The sequence below is a fragment of the Bacillus rossius genome, chromosome 7 (assembly GCF_032445375.1).
Source record: "Bacillus rossius redtenbacheri isolate Brsri chromosome 7, Brsri_v3, whole genome shotgun sequence".
NCBI classification, from domain to species: Eukaryota; Metazoa; Arthropoda; class Insecta; order Phasmatodea; family Bacillidae; genus Bacillus; species Bacillus rossius.
The window spans coordinates 41518789-41539267 of NC_086335.1; the positions used below are offsets into that span (position 1 = coordinate 41518789).

Below are 20479 nucleotides of genomic sequence, written 5' to 3' on the forward strand. Positions count from 1 at the left end.
TTTTTTCAAATTGCGTGGTTTTTTTCTTAAGCTCTGCACACCGTGTGTGTGTGCCCACGTAGGCGGGACCCTTACTGTCCCAGAGTCCAAAACGTAAACAAGACAAGCAGGTGACGGAGTGGAGGCGAGAGACGCACCTGACGGACGCTATGACCGGGTTGTCGCTCCAGCCGATGTCCTCCGGCACCTGCACGGTGTACGTCCTCTCGGTGAACTGCGGGTAGTTGTCGTTGTCGTCCAGCACCCGGATCACGACCGTCGCCGTCGAGGACTTGCGCTCCACCACGGGCAGGCACTGGTCCGTGGCCATCACGACCAGGGTGTACACTTCCGTCCGCTCCCGGTCCAAGGCGGTGCGGGTCGTGATGATCCCGGACTTGGAGTCCATCCTGAATGCCTCTGGTTCGCTGTCGCTGCCGCTATCTGGGTAAACTATTGAGTACTCCACCTGGAAAATTTACGGACTCTACTTAACCCTACATGTTATTGCATTTCTACAGCATTATTTTTGTTTCACTGCAATTTTTACATAAGTTTCTGTAAAAAATGTAATCCCACATACATACAATGTAACTTACGGTCCAAAACCCGTCAGAAAAATTTCCACAGTTATAATTTTTGCCTGAGTAATTATTGACTGGATCATTCACTACTGAATACCTTTTGAGTCTTCACAGCTAGGTAACGCATACAACTTTTCTACTGCAATCCTATTGTTGAAATATTTAGAACTAGTAAAAAAAATTTATTAATTCTGCTTAGCAGGTGAAGCCAAAGCTTAAGCGTGAAAAGTTAATGATTGAATCATCTTCATGTACAATGGCTGTCCCCGATTTACAAATGGGCCAAATGGGCATTTGCCCAGAGCGCCAGTTTTTGAGGGGCAGGAGAATTCGAAGTGCAAAAAAAAAAAAATATAGAAGATCAAAAAATTTTGAGGGACGGGAAAAAATTATATTTTTTTTTTAATGTACGGTAATGACTTGATTTTAAAAAATACATGTAATTTCCTACAATTTAAAGATATAATAGTGTCATAAAACTGCAACAACCATTTATTAAATTTAAATAATAAAAAGACAAACAGCCTAAGATGTGATATGAAAAACCTTAGTATTTAGTTGCACAATATACTTTTTTAAAACCAATAGTAAATAAGGTTGAGTTTGTAAGATTTCATGATGTTTGAGGAAGAGGGGCAACTAAAGATTATCTACTCAGAGCGCTAGCTACCTGAAATCAGGGCCTGGCCAATGGTCAAGGTACCGGATATTTCCAAGAGTTTGTTCACGGTAGTCCTGTTCCACCAACACCAATGCTAAACTTTTTCCATTATGACCCTTAAATAGGTAATACCTTTTTACCAGAATCAGTATAACAAAGTGACCTCTCTCCACAGTTTCATAAAAGATAATTATGTTGTCTCATGAAAACCCGACTGTGGCCCTCAAGACTGTCCCTGGGACCCAAATTTGAGTTTAGGTGATTCCTAAACCACAGGTTCACTCTCTCATCTATCTCAAATGACACTGCTGAAGATGAGACATTTAATTCTAATCCATTCATTCACTGGGTTTCTGTTTCGATCCCAGTTCATGGCAGGCTATCAATTTTCCAGATAGGGATACTCGTATGGACAGTTTTATGAAAATTACCAAGGTGTGAGAATTTTCTCAGCGCACTCCTGTTTCATCTCACATCTTCAATACATTTTTGTCCTCCCTTTCTTCTTCTTACATCACCCCTTAAAAGCACCTCATTTCAATTTATTAATCCTTTGTGCCGGCTAGAAAATATGATCATTTCTCTTGGATAAGATAGCCAGGTATACCATCTAACTTCCAGGTTTTATTTTTCTCAAACTTACAAATGGCACTTCAAGTGGAAACCACATACCATGTTGTTATCATGATATAAAAATTTTAAAAATGTCTATAGCCTATATACGTTCATTACACTAGGCCTGTGTTTCTTTATACTACTGACTATAAGCAGATCTGTACACTCAAAACTAAGCAAGCAGCAGTAAATGTACAGACATTTTATTAAAAGCTATAATGTCTACGTGTAAGGGAAGTGAGAGGGTGCTGATAATTAAGCTGTATTTTTAATTACTAAAAGACAATTTCAATGTAGGCCAAGACAAATTAAAAAGGTAAATAACAGAAAGAGAGTGAAAGATTTAAAATTGAGGGGGGAGAAAAAGTGAAGATCATTTACTTGGTTGACCTGGCAGCAGGTTTAAAACAGCACAGATAATGAGTATGAAATACATTTGGCAATCATACAAGCCTCAGATTGAATTAGTAGGCCTAAGTACATGCAAGAAACCTGTACCTCCATACTGTGTAGGATGATGACTCAATTAGGGTTACAAATGTTTGGTCTTAACTTAGGCAACAAACTAAATTCAAGCATATATAAGTGCTCTGCAATGAATCAGACCAAGCCTACCTTTACTATCAAAAATGTACTTACTTCAGCATTGCGTCCAATATCTTGGTCTGTAGCCTTCAGTGTGATCACAGTGGAACCGATACTGACAGATTCCCTAACGGAGGCTTCATATTCGTTGGCTTCAAACACAGGGGCATGGTCGTTGGCATCCAGCACATTGATCTGAAGCGTGGTGGTTCCACTGCGAGGCGGGAAAGAGTCATCCATCGCCATCACTTGGAAGTAGTGCAGGTTCATCAGCTCCCGGTCCAAGGTGGTCAGCGTGGTGACCATGCCGGAGCCAGGGTCGATAGCGAACATCCCCTGCGACCGGGAGTCGATGAGGGAAACCATCGAGTAGCTGACCGGAGAGTGCTCCGGGTCGCGGGCCTTCACCGTCGCCACCAGTACTCCGGGCGGCTTCTCCTCCATCACGGAGGCGACGTACAAAGCTTGCTCGAAAAACGGGGACTGGTTCCGCAGTTCCCTTCGCACTCTGTGCGCAATGTCGGTGTCATTCAAGTCTTTGTGATGATAAACTATTTTCAGTCTGTGTTCGGATGAAGAGACCAGTCCTGACCCCGGAGTTTTCTTCTCGCTTTCTGGATTATCACAGTTGAATTCCATCAGGATTGTCACCTTCCACAACGGTTCCATTATACATTGATTATCAGCAGACACCAAATCACCTGCGCTAGTTTCTATCCTAAAACGAGGATCACTAGTATCAACGTAACGAACATGGCACATTTCACGGACGGTTAATGGTAATAGGCTAGAAATACTGTTGACGAACTGACTCTTTCGCAAGCAGATCCCGTTCCACCCATCGGCACTAGGAAGGGCGTAGGAAGCAAAAGTTTCACTTATCCAACGTTTAGCCTCTGAAATCTTTGTATGAATTCTTCTACTGCTACCGAATTCACTTGTTCCGTAGTCACCACCATCACTATCGCACTTATCTCCACTCACGAATATCCGTAAAGGCAAGGAATAGTAGTCGACACCTCTGCTCTGATTCGACACAGAGTCAACGTACACTGTAAAGAGACTTGGATAGTATAATCCATCACAACTCAATTGTCTCTTCAGCACTACTTTACCGTTCGTAGTGTCTACATGTATTATGTGATGCACAAAGCTTGCACTTCTGTGAGAATTAATTTTATAATGCCGGCTCCTCCCGAGAGGCGGCAGTGAAGTGTTGAAGATGACGTGCCCAGGAGGTTCATCTTCTGTGATTATGATGAGATAACATGAACCATGACCTATTATGTTTAGAACTATAATGATGATAATGATGACTGGCAAAAGCCGCCAGCAAAAGGGGAAGTATGGCAGCGAGTTATTTTCATGCATCTTCATGCAGTTCGATATTTCACCACCTTTTTTCTGTTGATGATTTCTTGAACTTCCTCATGTTGGTTTTATGATCCCAGAACTTAGTTCTGGTATCAGTTTCATTTCTTTGGCATCTGCAAAAAAATAATGCAACATAATCAGCAACCAATTAGAAAGATACATTAATTGTACATTCTGATTGCCAGTTAATGAGGATAACCAATCTAAATAAACTGCTACCTAGTTAAAATTATTTGTCCCTGAATGCAATGTTGCAGATGCTACAAATACTACAAAAAGAGTTTCAAAAGTTACATTAAAATTAAAAGTGAAACTAGTATGCCTTTTTAAACACAAAAATGTTAATAAATTATACCTGAATAAATGAAGACAATAAATAAACTGACTGAGATCGAATCCCACTTCTGGTCAGGGGTTCAGGGGTATAGCTCGGGGCAGTATATTTCAAAATTTTACGAAATACAGATAATCTCTACTTTTGTAGTTCTTTTTCAAATATTGTGCTCTGAGATTTGATGTTTAAAAAAAATATTCCCTCTTGAAATAACTTCTGCAACTGGAATAAATATTAAATTCCATTTTTAGAAGTAACTTGCATTTAGTAAGCTTGTAGACAACAGAGAATTTAGAAGGGACGCACCATCAAAATACACTACTCACCTAAAATTGTATCTTAAACCTTGGCTTGTGTTTTTAGTCGTTAGTGTATCTTGTGTTTTTAATCTGGAACTGCCCCTGTGTAAAAAGGTAAAAAAACCACTGAAAAAACTTTGATGGCCTAAAAAATATTAGGTAGTTTTACTGCACGTAACATAATATCAATGAACAGTGGTAAGGCTGGTATGTTTACTTGTGAGTGTGAGTTTTAAACTGTCATATTATTAAACCCAAAAACCTTTTCCCAATTTTTCATGGTTTGATTGAATGTTTTACATCGCTGTGTTTACGATAATCCAACATTGGTTAAGAATTGTCTAAATTATGTAATGATATATGCTGGGTTCTAATTAACACAATTTAAGCAACACATCATGAAGATTATACAAGAATGTTTATGTTGCTAACTGAAAATCTTTTTAATAGGTATGCACAAGTTAAGGAATGAGTGCAATTTTAATCATAAAATATATACAAAAATATTTATTTGATTACCTTTTGATATAAATTATAACATTAATGTCTCTAAACACATTTCATAAACATCCATTTAACCATGTAGAAAAAAAATTCATTAAAATAAAATGGTTGGTAGGTAGATACCTACTCAATTGTATTAAGTAAATTAAATTAAGCATATATTTATTTTGGTACATTCTTCAACAATACAATTACTATTGCTGCAGAGTAATGATAGATATAATCTGGGGGGGGGGGGGAAGGGGGGGTTGTGTTTCCCTAAATCAAAGGTGTTAATCAGTAGGATTCACGAGGGGGGCCAGTGGAAATTTCATGGGGGAGGGAGAGGACTCTGCAGCCTGAGAGTTTTGCACATGGGGTTAATCGACATGTCATCTCTGGATACGGTGCTTACATGTTGTATACTACCCTTATTTTGACCTATATGCATGGAATAAACACAAAAAACTTAAAATATACAGAAAGTTTTTCATAAGCTATAGTTTTGACATTGTATTATTTTTATCAACCCCTTTTCATAGTCACAATTTTGTAAGCACAAGCGGGCCAGCGGGCCCCCACAGTGAGGGGCTTCTTAATTCCAGGGGCGGAGGGGGCCGAGCGGGCCTCCCTGACACCCTAGGATATATGCCCATGTGCTAAATTAATTTTTAGTAAATTCAAAAACATTAGATGTAATACAGACTTCTAGACAAATGTAAGTGTATCATACCACCATTAAAAACTGAGGGGACCTAAACAAGTATGTGGCCCAGGGCAATAAAGAACTTGGATAAGTCCTGGTTTTAAGCAAGCCTATCTTTTTTTTAAAAAAATATCACCATAAAGAGTTCAACTTTTTTTTGTAAACTTTAAATTACCCATTGACTCAATGTTGAAACTTTCAGTTACCTATGTGTATCATCCATCGGGTTCACCTTATTTGTAAATGCAAAAATGTTAGAAACCTGTATTTACCCACTGATTTCTCTCTCTCTCTCTCTCTCTCTCTCTCTCTCTCTATATATATATATATATATATATTTTTATATATATATATATATATATATATAAAGTTACATCATGGATGTTTTTTAATGTAAAAATTTAACTATTAATAATAATCTGAAAGGTCATACACATCCTTAAGCTCCCATTGAGGAGGTCATGGATTTAGTTTCCACCAAAAAAATTATCAAATACCTAGATATAAGTTCACTAAAAGCTAAAACTCAACATTCTTTAAAAAATAACATAATATATGGACTTTTTAAAACTTGATCTAACTGTCAAACCCACACAAACTTCAGGCATACCACAACCGCTTTGCAATGGAACAGTGGGAATTTTATGTTCTCACTGTACCTAGGAAAGGCATAAATGAGGATAAGAAACATTCCACAAGTTAATTTCAAATGAAATATTCAGAAAAAATGTTATAATCATCAAATTTAAAACCCTATAAATTTTCACCATTAAAAAATTGTTAACAGTTATGAAAAATTATCCTACTTTAAAATTTATTCAGCAAACAAACAAAAACGTATTAAAAATAAAATAAATAAAATGCAATTTAAGTAGGTATTGTGCAGTTTAAATGTAAACACTAAAGAGAAATCTTGCTTGACAAGAGAATATCACGCTTACTTGACAGGTGGTGACATGCTGTCATGATGTTCCATTTTGCGAGAAAGACTGCGGTTTTAAAGCAACACACCTGCACGTTTGGTTGACACGTCATTGTTGCACGCTTTCGTCTCCGGTCTCACACGCGAAAATGTGCAGACAACGATAACCTGCACATTTCGTGGATGTGTCAACCAGGCACATCTTCCTACCGACAAGCGACTAACGACAGCCGCTTGAAGGTTCCTCGCCTGGAGGTTGTTGTACGCGAGCGCTGCGGCCCGGAGCTGAAAACACGTTCAACCGACACGCCGCCTGAAAAATCAATGGCCTTCAACTTCATCCTTGCCGTTGCGTTCTGCGACCTCGCCCCCACGCGCGCATTCTTGCTATTCCGCCAGATCTGCCTTTTCCCTGCCCGTCCTGGCCGAAGAACAAATATTTGAAAAAAACATTCGTTGAAAGCTGGTTCCGTTTTGTACCTTGCATCGGCGTCTCCAACAAAGGCTGTTTCTCAACTCGCGTAACAAAACCACTTTCCAGAACACTAATTAATAATAATAAAAATAATAGAGAAGTTTAGTTATTTTCTTTTTAAAAACTTAATTTGGTTCACGCGATGTTACCTGCCATCCAAGACCCATCCAAAACTCCTCTCTGAATTCACTTTTTGTCCGTAAAAATAGACCAAATTAATGACCCACAATTTTCTTACCTGAGGAGCGACAAGGAAGAACACTGGCCTAACCACCACTTTTAAGAAACATGTTCTTACTAAATTCATCTGAGATAAGTTCTCATGTTCCTTAAGACATCACAACGATCACACTTAAGCCCAAAGATTTCACAACAACGAATGATTTTAATGAGTTACCTACCTACCGTAAAAAAAATTCAAATTGTAAGAAACAACTTAAAGCCCTAAATGCAAATTTTGTTTGATGCCCAACAGTTTCTAAGTTTCTCAGGGGAGTGAAGCGGATAGTTATCGTTTCAAACACGGCACAAGGATTTTGCACGTATTTGTTTCTTCTTTTAACTCTGGTAACGAAAACTCACCTCATTCTGTATTCATTAAATATCGGAGAGAAAATAATCTGATCTGTGGTAAAGTCTATACTTATAAAACGAATTGACTAGTCGAAATGTTTAAGTATTTCTGTGATGAGAATTTTTTTTCTAAGCATGAACACAGTTTTACTTATGAGCCAACAACAATTAAATGCAGAGCGGAAATCTTATCAACCAGAGTGCAACCTCAGCAACAGTAATACGTTCCCTGTATGCCGTGCAATAACAAGGGACTTGTAAATTTAACGTTATTATTTGGCAACTAAATACACTGCAAACAACTGTATGCTCTAAATTAATTTATCACATTATATTACAAGCCAAAATATACATCAGATCACCTCGATTTTATAAATGTTTAAAGAGTCTAACCACGTATCAGGCAAGAGATATGTGCCACACTGATTTTCACTTATGCACTAGAATCAATTGAATTAGAGCATATACTTCAGCCATTTGATATATGAAATCGTAATCAGCCCGAGCTCACAGTAAAACTGTGGCGTGCTTTGCAAATTTGCAAGCACTCAAGACACTCATAACCTGATTCAATTGAAATTCGACACACCGATTGGTTTCTTAACTAAAGCAAAAAAAAAACCTTCCAAAATCTGATAAATATTCTCTCTCTCTCTCTCTCTCTCTCTCTCTCTCTCTCTCTCTCTCTCTCTCTCTCTCTCTCTCAATAAATGTTAAAATGTACCAGTTAATGTGAATTTCGTGTTCGAATTGGCAGTTTTTGTAGATACGATAGTCACGTGACCCGATTTTTTATACAAAAATTATAACGTTTTTTCGTAAATAAGTTTTTCGTATTTTGTTTCTAAGTTCACAAAACTACGAAGTATTAAGTTACGAATTCTCATGTATCATGTTGGATCTGACCAAAATAAAAACAAGTGCATTTAATTCATTAATTTTGTTTTAATGAATCAGATGTGGCGATAAAAATTACATATTATTGTATGTGACCACGACACCTGGCTAAAATAATTCGTTAAGTACGAAAAAAAAATAGAAACAGTTACTGAGTTACAGTTACTGATTAAATTATGATTATTATAGTAGGTATATTAACTTTAGTTTTGTTTGAATCATTAAGTGATATATTTCGTAACGTGATTTTTACTTACTCTGAAACACTTTAAAACTATTATTAAAATATTTAATATTAACCTCTTGGGAGTGTTGCGGGTAGAAAACAAGTGCATTATGAACACAAACCTACCAAATTACAAAATTGCGGATTGGGTAATTCAGAGGAAGGAAGCACTTGTGGAATAGGAACGCGTGGCACCGAACACATACAGAGCGCGTCAACCGGTGCGGTGAAGGAAAGTTCCACGCGCCGCGCCGTGAAAGTAGGCAGTGCGTGTCGTGCTGATCATAACTGCACACATTCGAAGTTTAAACACAAGACGGGCGGGGTTGATGGCTTTTGTTTACACTCGGACCATAGTTCGGCCAACGGGAGAATTCCCTTCCGCAAGAGAGGTGGCGCACGAAGCAGTTATAGTGTTTGTTTTTTCCCCACCCGTCACATATGTGACATGCTGCAGTTTTATTATCAAGACCCTGTTACAATGTGACCTTGAAAACTGCTGCTATATTGCAGCTACCAGCGCCGGGTTGGTACCAAAAGTGTTTGCGTGCTTTGCTGACTTGCTGTGCTGTGTGGTACTTGGGTGATGTGCATTCGTGAAGATATCAGGGCGAGTGTAATAAAATAACTAAATGCATGATTAGAGTATCTTAAAACTATCTGAGTTTTGTTTACGTTTACACACTTCCCAATTGCCATCTAACATAATGTAACAAATTGTCAATATTTGTGGCCTTTACGGCTTTAAAAAAAAATACGATTGTAGAAATAAAGGAAACCTTACATGCTTAAATATTATAAAAAGACCACACCCATTCATCCATCGTAAATATTTATTGAGATTATGAAATATAGGTATATGTTATTTACAGAAAATAAACGTGTGTTTGTAACCTGAATTACTGAGAAAAAAATTATTTCATATTGCCTCCGTGCCAGATTGCCAGGACTAATCTGATTGGCGCACGTCACTAATATGACGAATAACGTGATCATTGTTGGCCTGCTGCTTAAGAATTAACATAAGTGGTTTTATTTTGTATTCTTCCTTAAGAATTAAGCACCAATGAGAGCACATAAGAATGTGTTGGTGGCACGAAATATGTCTTTGGAAGGAAGCAGGTTATGATACAGTATGAAGGGCCTACGAAATAAAGAATAATTTCACTCTACATTTTGTTTGTAAATGGAACAGAAATATTCATGTCAAATTAAAAATATTTGTAAATTTGTACATCACGACAAAATTGTGTTCGCAATATTACTGGGTTAGTATTCTTACCGCAAATTAACGCTTTGTGTTGTCCCAGTATCTCCAATAGTTAAATTTATTTGTAAACTGTTCACTGAATAGCTTTCCAGTATTAACTGAGCACATAATAAGCTTAATATAATAAAATAAACTCTAATTTTTGAAAATTCGATTATCTTCTGCACTTGGTTTTTTTTTTAATAAAGCTTAAATGAAACATCAATTAAAATACAAAATTATACTCCAGTTTTCAGCTAATAAATACTCAGTATTAACTCGAAAAACGCATTTCATATATGCAAAAATAACCATAGTCATGTGTACAAATTTACAATATATTTCTTGTAGTCTTACAAACTATTTATTGGAAACTGGTTTCAAAAGTAATTTGTTGTAAAAAAAAAATAGAAAATGTTTTTCCGTGTGGCATCATGTCAAGAAACGATACAATACTTCTCTGTTCGGGATCTTTACTTTATTTATTCACAGTTTATAAATATATTTTTTAACTGTACATGCATTTTATGTTAGCTCGAAATAGTTGATAGGCCCATGAGCATTACATGAAATAGTATTTATATATTAAATTTAAATACTTGTGATTCAGATTTGTGTAGGATTTCTATGTTACGAGCAGAAATGATATATTTAGGTTCAATCGTAGCCAAATGTATGGTCTTTCCAGTGGGTACATAACCAAAGTAACCATGGATAAAAATGCTACATTGAATAAATAATCAATCGGCAACGATTCCTAACCGGAATTTACTTAAAAATGCAGACAATACCTGCAAATAGTAAAAAAAAATACGCTTATATGACATGACTACATTCTCGCCCTTTTTCATTGCCTGTAATTAACGACCACTAATTCAATCGAAAAGAACTAATTCACAGCACTACATAACCATGAGCTCATTGGGGTACAGTTTATATAATATTCAGAAATTTTTCAATCGTAGAGGAGTGAACCACTGACTGAAATTATTTATTCGCCATAAGAGTGGATGAAGGAGATTATAACACTGGCAGAGACCTACAACCCTGCAGTAAGGCCTCGGACTGCTAGCTGACGGCTTAGGTCTGTCCTACAATGACACGGAAGCGGAGACGGATCACGTAGACGGAGACGGATCTCACGGAACATAGCGTCTACAATGGCACGCAGACGGAGACGGACCCGGATCAGTCTCCGACAACGCGCCACTGCAGAGGTGCCTCGGGTTCTCGCCAGAGACTCAGGCACGGAACCAGCGACTCGCCAGGGCTCCACGGACCAGGAAGACAGAGAGAGAGAGAGAGCGCGCGCGGCAACCAGAACCTGTTCCGATATATATGTGTACAGTTTCGTTTTGGTCTTGCTGCAGGAAGCTGCGGGCATTCCTCGGCGCCGAGTGCAACAACCGGACAAGGGAGGCGGACGGGCGCGTGATACACTTACCAAAGTGAATCAACACGGACAACTCCCGCGTGGACCACCGCGACAGCGCCACTCCAGCCTGGAGCGCGCGCAACTGTTTGGCGCAAACAATTTACAGTTGTAAGGCCGGGTTTATAAACTTCGCAAGGAGAGCAACGATGCGAAGATACAACAAGCAACCAACAAAACAAAAAAATCTCGATCGTTTACAAAACACAAAAGTCGCAAGACTTCACCAATCCTACAACTTGAAAATGTTAAACAGTATAAAACATTTCTTTCCCGGTCTTTTCATCATTAAATTTTTTTTTCGGTATGAAACTGCCAATTTTTAGAAGTGTACTTTCATTCACTATGAGAAAGTACAAGTCAACCCGTTATTTACATAATAGAACAACATCGTGGCCTTCTACAAACATAACGTCTGTATCTTTAAAAGTAATTTTTGTTTTAATACTTCAAATATGTAAGACGGAAACGCAAGTAAAAACGCAAGAAGTTGAAAGTTGGCCGATTCTTGCGCAAGAATCGGCCAACTTTCAACTTCTTGCGTTTTGGTTTTTTCGTCTTGCATAGTTTATAAACGGGGTACCTACGTACTTGAAAAATCGTTATTGAAGTTTTGGCCACCGCTGACAACGCTCAAAGCGCAACACAAAAGTGCCTCGAAATGCCTATAAAAGATCCCTGAATAAATTCAATAAAAATATGGCCTATTACCGTTAAGATAAAAGGCTATGAATTATTAATTCACTTTTGATATTCAGTTTCTAAGTTCTTAACCTTAACTAAGTAAGAACCAACACCAAGTTAATAAAAATAAATAAAGCGAGCAAGTAAGAGCTGGATCAGTTTCACACGTGTCATAGGATTATTGTATTTTCACGACACTATTTATGATCGATGTCATTTTCTTCGGATGTTCCAATACATAAGCATTGCATTTTGTGTTCTGTAACAAATTTTTTTTCGCCAGAAGACATAAATCAAATATACATGGTTAAAATTGCTGCCTCACAATTTGTTTTATGGGCACACACTATAAATAAATTTTCTGGTTGCCACAGCAAGGAAACACAAGAAAAATTGCTTCTATGATATCATAATTTTTGAAATATCTTACGTATTCCCAAAAATCTACACTAGGCAAAAAAATTCTACATGGCGGGTGAACCGGAAGTTAATGTTGCTGGCTCCCTCGTTATTAATTTACAGTTATAAGCCTTGTCTGTGTGAGCGAGGCGGGATTATAAGATCGACGCTCGCTGGTGCTTCTAGCGCGGTGTCGCCTCTAAACGCAAAGCTGTGGACTGGCGCGCAGTCTTCTCGTCGTGCATAGGATAACTATGGGATTTGAAACCCATAACATTATATAGCGGATAAATGAAGATACGGTGTAATGCAAGTCTGAAAACATGCGTTTTAGACATTTTCACTGTTATAACAATGCAGTCTAAAAAATAAATACGGAAACAGCTACTCGTCTGTCCTCAGCGTATAAATAGACCTAACTCGTTGTAAAATTGTATATTTTATTAATACTATTGCTTCAAGGTATTTTTAAAAAATACTTAATAAAATAGCTTGAGATTCTAACTCGGAAATCAATTAAATCTATTTTTAAGATGGTTGATATCAACCGTATAAAAGTATCTATGAAAATCCAAAACAAAGAATCATCTCGTATGCATATCAGTTGAAATCTACCACATCACAACTTACAAAAAAAAATTAAAACTGATATTCGAACATGACCTAAGAAAACAAACCGCAACTTTCTCTCCATTTATTCATGAATGTTTGCAAAACTTGTCAACTATGTCGTTTAAAGCAGTGCACAAGTTCTAAATTGTGGTAAACAAATAATGAATGGCATACGTTTTTCCTTCCTGGCAAGAAGTCGAGCAAATCAACCTCATTTGTTTTATCATGCTCGTGTAGAGCTCTAGCAAACGCAAGTCCAGTCCAGTTATTGCGCAGTCTCTGTTCCACTGCTAGTTCTCGTTCCCGTCGTGATAAAATAACGGCCTCCGTTATAGATTCGCTTTCACTCGCCGTTTCTTCGTGATTTCTAGAAAATTTACAGGTATCTAAATACAGACTTTCACTTTAAGAAGCTGATTTTAATAGTTCAAGAAGGAAAGCGATATTTGCCTTGCATAATTTCATGGGATTAGCTCGATAAATAGTAAAACATTCGAACCTACTTATCTCAAATTTATATAAAGTACACAAACGGGATGGGAAATATGTCCTCTTCCGGCTGTGGAGTTTTAATTTGTTTACTTTTTCCATTCTTTGAACTTCCGAGATAAATAAACGAAAATTGGCGCAAAATTTTATATTTTAATTGACGTTTCAGTCAAGCATAATTTTTTTTAACCTTGGAAATGATAACCGCATATTTAACAACTTGGCTTTATTCTGTTGCATCATGCTTATTAGTTAATACTGGAAAACTATTCATGGAACGGTTCGCAAGTAACTTTAACTACTGGAGGTAATGGGACAACACAAAGCATAAATACCCGGGTAAGAAAATTTGGACCCAGTATTACTGCGAACACTATTTTATAGTGATATAGTGTTTTCGTGTAAATATACAGATATCCGTAATTTTTTCTGTTCCATTTACAAAAAAAAAAAAATAGTGCGTGGAGTCCCTCCACGCGGAAGAAGTGAAACTTCGTAATGTGGAAATGAAAATAGGAAGGGGTAGAAATTGATTTTTAGTGAAATCATATTTTCACAATTGATCGCATCTTTTAATTATCATTTTCGAGTGGAGAAATATCCAAATCTATAACATTTACAATGGGATTGCCACTCGTTGCTAACGCTCGCGCTGGTCTGTAACAGGTATACTACGCGCATGCGTTCGAGTGCCACGCATTCACTCTCGCTCTGTCTCTTTCTATTCCCCCTCCCCAGGAGCGTTGAACGTTTAACGCAACAGTGCTTCCATACCCCCTCCATGGTAGCGTTAAACGTTTAACGCAACCTTGTTGGAAGTCGCATTAGAAGTTTCGCTTCAAAAAATGACAGTCGTGCGTCACGTTAGGCGGCGCTGACGAGGCAAGCTACCGGACCGGCGGTGGAGCTCCTTCCAGCGACCAGCCCGCGTCGCCGACAGAAGCGGACCTGCTGGTCTGGACAGTCGGGGGAACGCTACACGGGTCCGCGGTCGAAACGAGATCCTCTCTTTCCTCCTCCCCTCGTCGACTCTCCACAACGAAGGAAAAAAAGAAGAAGAAAAAAAGCATTCTGGTTGTTTATTTCCGCCGTCGAGGGAATGACCCCTGGCGGACCGGCGGACCCGGGCAGCCGAGATCTTCCCCTCGGCGGAGCTCGCGGGAGATGAGTGTAGTAGGTTCAAGCGGAACCGAGGTCCAGTCACGCTCACCTGCTGAACACTTTCCAAACCAACCGATTATTAGAGACCCGCGAATTTCGCGGATTTCATTTCGTGTTATGCTAAAATTCAAACAATTATACCTTAGTGCTGCTTCTGTAATTGGTTCTCTGTTAATCTGGAGGACTGAGGGCCAATTAGAGACCCTCACTCATAGAAATGTCGAATCACAGGCCACCCAGTCGAGACAACTCACAAGTCAACAGCCAATGAACAGTTGGCATTTGCCCGAGTGTGTAGAGGATATTGGAGTCTATCCTGGAGGTCATTGAATCCGCGAAATTCACGGGTCTCTACCGATTATATATATATATCATATGTGTGTGTACACACACACACACACACACACACGTGAGCTAGTTGTTCAGTACTCGCCGGTGATGTGATCACATCTAGCCTCGCGGTGACGAGCTAATTCATGTTGTCTCGTGGTTTTCATGTTCGACAAGGAATTTTACTAAAATACTGCCCATCTTGTTAAAAATCACTAAACTGTTAAACACTTTCAAGTTTCTGCATACGTTAGAAGTTATACCTACTTCTATGACATTTCTAAATTATTAACATGAAACATTTAAAACACACATTATAACACTAAATATATGTTTGTGTATATTTGTTTATGCTTAAACGACTTAAATAAGTCTATAAATAACTACTACAAACAAACCTTAACCTTATTGAGCTGATTAAACAATATTATTATATAATATTATTTTGCTATAGTGTTATTAAATAAAGGTCAAAAACTTCCAGAGACGAGATGCGGCGCGCTTTACCGCTGTGCTACCAATCCCACTTGTGTATTGCATTGTAATGCCAGTTTCCTGAGGTATTTCGAAACATGAAATTACCTTGCACTAAAAGTATTTTAGTTTACCAAATATATTCAGGAGTAGTTTCACCATCATAAAGTTTCATTTGGCACACCAATGCGTTTGGTATGTACTATAATGTTTACGAAAGTGAATAATATAAGAGTTTATGTTGCTACACGTGGGTCCGCCATCTTTGTGTCACATTCGCGGATTCCTTTCGAGACAGGCTGGAATCCAAACTCGTTTAGCTTAATGCTGCGTCAGTGATTGGACCACAATTTACCTGAAGGACTCTGCGCCAATGGCAAACACTCAACAAAAGAAGTATCGAATCATAAGAATCGCAATAAACAGGTGTCCCGAGTCGGTAGCCAATGACCAGGTGATAGATAGTTGCCCGAGTACATAGAGAATCGTGGAGTCTATCCTAGTGGTCATTGAAACCGCGAATTTTTCCAGTCCCTAGTTATAGTCTATGAGGTGGGTGTCTGTTTTTAAGTCACTCGGGTTAGCAAAAAAAAAATCTTAGCCTTATAAAAGCTAATGTTAGAAGTTTGTTTAATAGTTTTAAATTAACTCGCTAGGAAGAATCGTAAAAATGCCATCAAGAAGTGAGGATTAGTAAAAAAAATATATTAACACCTCAGCGAGGAAAAGCGTTAAACTACAATAAAATCACCTTTTTTTATGTTAATACATATATGTTTTATTCTGATTTAAACATATTACATACATTACTACTTTAGGGACAATTTAAATTGTACAATTTGTATAATGACACTTTGTGCTTTGATATTCAGGATGGAAAGGGGTTGGGGGAGGGGGGGTGAAGGGTTCTCGTTTCTACTTCAATAACTATTACATTTAAAACACACTTCTTGCCTTTACGGAACTATCAGACATGTTCACCACCTTGTGTAGGTTGAGAGGAGAAGTCAAGAAAAGAAGTTAACTGACTGTGGGCAGAGCCTCCTACTCCTAGCGGTGATCCTATAATTTTGAGGTGGAATATTACAGTTAAATGTTACCTGCACGTGCCTATCCTACTTACAATATCGGGTAACAAATTATGCATGCACTTGAAGAGCTTTTTGGCAACAAATGTCACGGTCGTCTTTCAGGACGCCTTAACTTCGCCACATAAATTTAGTCGATAAAATACCCGTTTAGACTTTTTCACTGTCCAAAAATTCCATGCTGAAAACCAAACGATGAAACTAAACTATATTAGGTAAGAACAATTTTGCTTAAATTCTGTTCATAATATGACACCTTTGATGAATCTTAAACGGTTTGTAAATGACCCGGAGCTCTGTACGCCGTTTGACGGCCCATTGTTGCCTATACGTGATTGTACCGAGTGTCCGCATCAACGATATTCTGGTGTGTAAAAATATGGAGTTCTCGCAAGCGTTTACACTGTCTCATACGTCATTTTTCTTAGATTTTTTTTTTAAATTTTGACTAGAGATTTGTTCGACTGAAGGTCTCTTTTTGAAAGGAATCAGTATAGCGGCAAAAAAGTTTTTGACTCAACATATTTTAATAAGAAAAGTCTTAAAAGTGTATGACCTATAAATTTATTTATACCTATACATTTATTGTATAGCTGTTTTGTTTATACAACACTAAACTTGCATAAATCTTTTTAACAATCGTAGGATTTTTAAGTGGAAACGTAATATTTTATACTTAAATTATTATAACCTTAACGCCTTAATTATTTTGAAAAGCATTTTCGACCTTTACTCCCATGAAAACTATGTTTAGACCTTAGTTTTTTTTTTACATTATAAATGAGAGCTAGCAGTCATTTTTAAACTATTGACTTAAACGCGAACACTTTTTTAACGGAGAAATCATAGTGATGCGAAGGGTTTATTATCAAGAAGGATACACTGCTGTTTTTTTATTGATATTCACAAAAATAGCTTTCATTTTAACTTTTAACATGAACTAACTATAGCTATATATACTGTAGGCATTTCTGGCTAAGTATTTTACTTGGTCATGATAGGAAATAAAATATTAGAGCTTTTAAGTCTCCAAAGCCCATTCCATAAAGCTTAATGGCTTGAAGGGCTATGCGAGGGGAAAGCTTACAAACTGATAAATTGGACCTCATAAATTATCTTCCTCAAACTTTACCCTCTCCTCTCGCCCTAAACGCGCGCGCACACAAACACCCACTTGGAAAAAAAGGATAAATGAAAAGAAAAAAAAGCACCGACAGGCATGAAAATTTTAATATACGCCTCGTTCAAATTGAAATGTTAGTCTGGACAAACTTTGACTAGAATCACCTGCTAAAAGAATAATTTTGTACTTGAGCCGTCAGATTTCGTCACGAAAGATCGAAGAGATGATAATGAGCTAAAATAAAAACAATTTAAATTGACAAGAGGTAAAGATTTGTATGGATCTGATAAATGATGTAGCAATTTAGTTTTTCAGTAGAATATAGTTTCGAGGTCGTTTTTTTTTACGAGGTTAGGCATGTTATTCCAGATAAATTTGGTGAAAAGCGTTCTAAACATTCCCCCCAATGCACAATTTGTTAGCGTGCCTTCCGTAAGTTCAAAGCTGACTGTGAGAAATATTTGTTTCATAACTTGTAGAGCACAACATAAGTGCCTAATTAAAACTGGCGTCACATTGCAAACTTTCTCGTTACCCTTAGAGTTTAGATTTTTTTCTAATGAAAACGGGGCGTGATTTGAAACGCCCATGTACGCCCTTATGCTACCGTCGTTTTGTAAAAATTTAATTTAATTTTCGAATAGAAATTTCGTTGTGTCCTCTGTCTAATAGACCAAGATATTTAAAGCGTTCACTTTAAGTGGTATGTGCGTATATCATCCCATAGAACAAGTCTCTCTGAAATACAGAATTTTGCATATTCTAAAGTTTTTAACAGTGGAAAATGCTACTAATCAGACATTTCTGACCATACATGACTTGAAAGAGATGCATCTGAATCAGTAAAATTATTCTAATTATTTCAGTAATTTTTGTGCAGATGTAACTGTTATCACTGTAATAGACTGACATTGCAGTAAATTTCACAATCCCAAGCACAGATTCTCAATGAAGTCCACTGATTTTGCTAGTCAGCAGCAAACCGTTAAAAGAATTTCGCTGAGTCATGTAAAACTCTCTTTTTTCGGATGAACTTAGTTGTATTTGTCTTCTTACGAGAATAGCATACTATTTTAAATATAACCATGCTTAGAGCAACATGCTACCGTAAAAACTCTTGTGCATTCACAGCTCCAGTCAGCGATAAGGGCTAGAGTCTGTCTCATGTGGCTTAATAGTTCTCAGAAGTAGTTTGACAGTTCTCAAAAGTAGTACCAACTGTCTACAATATAGTTCTGTCATTGTATGTTCTGTTAAATAGTGGTTGTAAACAACTCCATGTGGTTGACAGTGTCCGTAAACAAACAGAGTGTCTTGCTTCGCAAGTGACTGTTGGGGAATGGGTATAATCGGACTATTTTTGAGAAGTCAAACCTGAGCCTAGATGGACGGTGTTACGCAAAAAATATTCAACCAACAAAAGTAAAAAGAAAAAGTTATTATCATAGCTGTGTAGGTAAAATGACACTATATTAAGCAAAAATAATTTAACCGACAGTCCATGTTTTTGTGCCATCGAGATGCCAAAAATTCAAACCACTGCCACAACACCGGCCATTGTGTTTAAAGCTCTGAGCTCAATTTACTCAGCTCTAAATGTTTGTGGGTTGACCCGTTTGTACATAACGCCTTCCAGTTAAATGACACAGACTTTATAAGCAGAGGTGACGTGAGTACGCCTTCCTACTCACGCACCACCACACGAAAAAAAAAACTGTACTTTTTACAAAACATTTTTTTGGAAATCAGTTGTCAAGAAATAGTTTTTTATGCTTAAAAAATACAACACATGTCTATGGTTATTTTTGCATGTATGAAATACATTTTTTGATATAATACTGAGTATTTATTAAGAAAATTTGCGCATAATTTTATATTTTAATTGATGTTTCATTCAAGCATATTTTTAAAAATTATGAACAAGATAATTGAATAATCAATAATTGGACTTTAATTATGTTTTATTATGCTTATTAAAGTGTGCAGTTAGTACTGGAAAGCTATTCGGGGAACGGCACTAGGACAACACTAACACCGGGTAAGATTCCGAACCCAGTATTACTGAGAACACTATTTTGTAGCGATACAGTTGTTTTTATGTAAATGTGAAAATTTACAAATATCTGTAATTTTATATTAATATTTCTGTTAACTTTACAAAATAAATTCTGGGTAGGCTGTATTTTGGACTACAGCCGCCAGAGGGTTGGTTTCATGAATTTCCATCACTCTGAACAGGAATGTTGTGTATGAAATAAATAAAATAATTTAACCAAATTGATATCGCTTTATTTTTGTCGTGAATTCAATGAATGCCTTACTTGACAGTCGGGCGGCCACGCCAGAAAAATTACGGCACCCAAAGTTGCGACACCAATACGCGACAAACTCGGCCCATCGTTCACAGCCACTGGCTCAACTGACTACATATCAACATCAGAATCACCAAAGAGCATATCCACGTTCAATATCAAACAATTGTCTGCATGCCCCGTCGCTTCTCGCGAGGTAGACGGCTGAGGCTCGCTCAAGCGCAAATTTCGTGCCTCGTTCGGGAGTTCGTTTTTCCCCACTGGCTCATTTTTATCCACTACTTTTTGCCTCATTCGATACCAATGAATTCTCTGAATTTTTAATTGTTTCTGCTTGGGCGATTTTGCTGGTTTTCTTTCTTTTCTCCCAACATAACCCGTTTTCGCTCAGGCATTTTGCGATTAATGGCTTC

The 20479-nt window shown here is 37.5% G+C and overlaps 1 protein-coding gene across 1 annotated transcript in view; it reads right to left on the reverse strand.

Moving 5' to 3' along the window:
* LOC134533908 (protocadherin-like wing polarity protein stan) overlaps positions 1-6842 on the reverse strand; it is a 90242-nt gene extending 83400 nt beyond the window's left edge. The window contains exons 1-4 of the mRNA XM_063371697.1: positions 6562-6842; positions 4459-4533; positions 2479-3911; positions 138-448 (exon numbers count right to left, since the gene is read on the reverse strand). Coding sequence (XP_063227767.1) covers positions 138-448; positions 2479-3801 — 1634 coding nt within the window. The 5' untranslated portion in view covers positions 3802-3911; positions 4459-4533; positions 6562-6842. The remainder of the gene's footprint in view (positions 1-137; positions 449-2478; positions 3912-4458; positions 4534-6561) is intronic.
* Positions 6843-20479: the final 13637 nt, after the last annotated feature.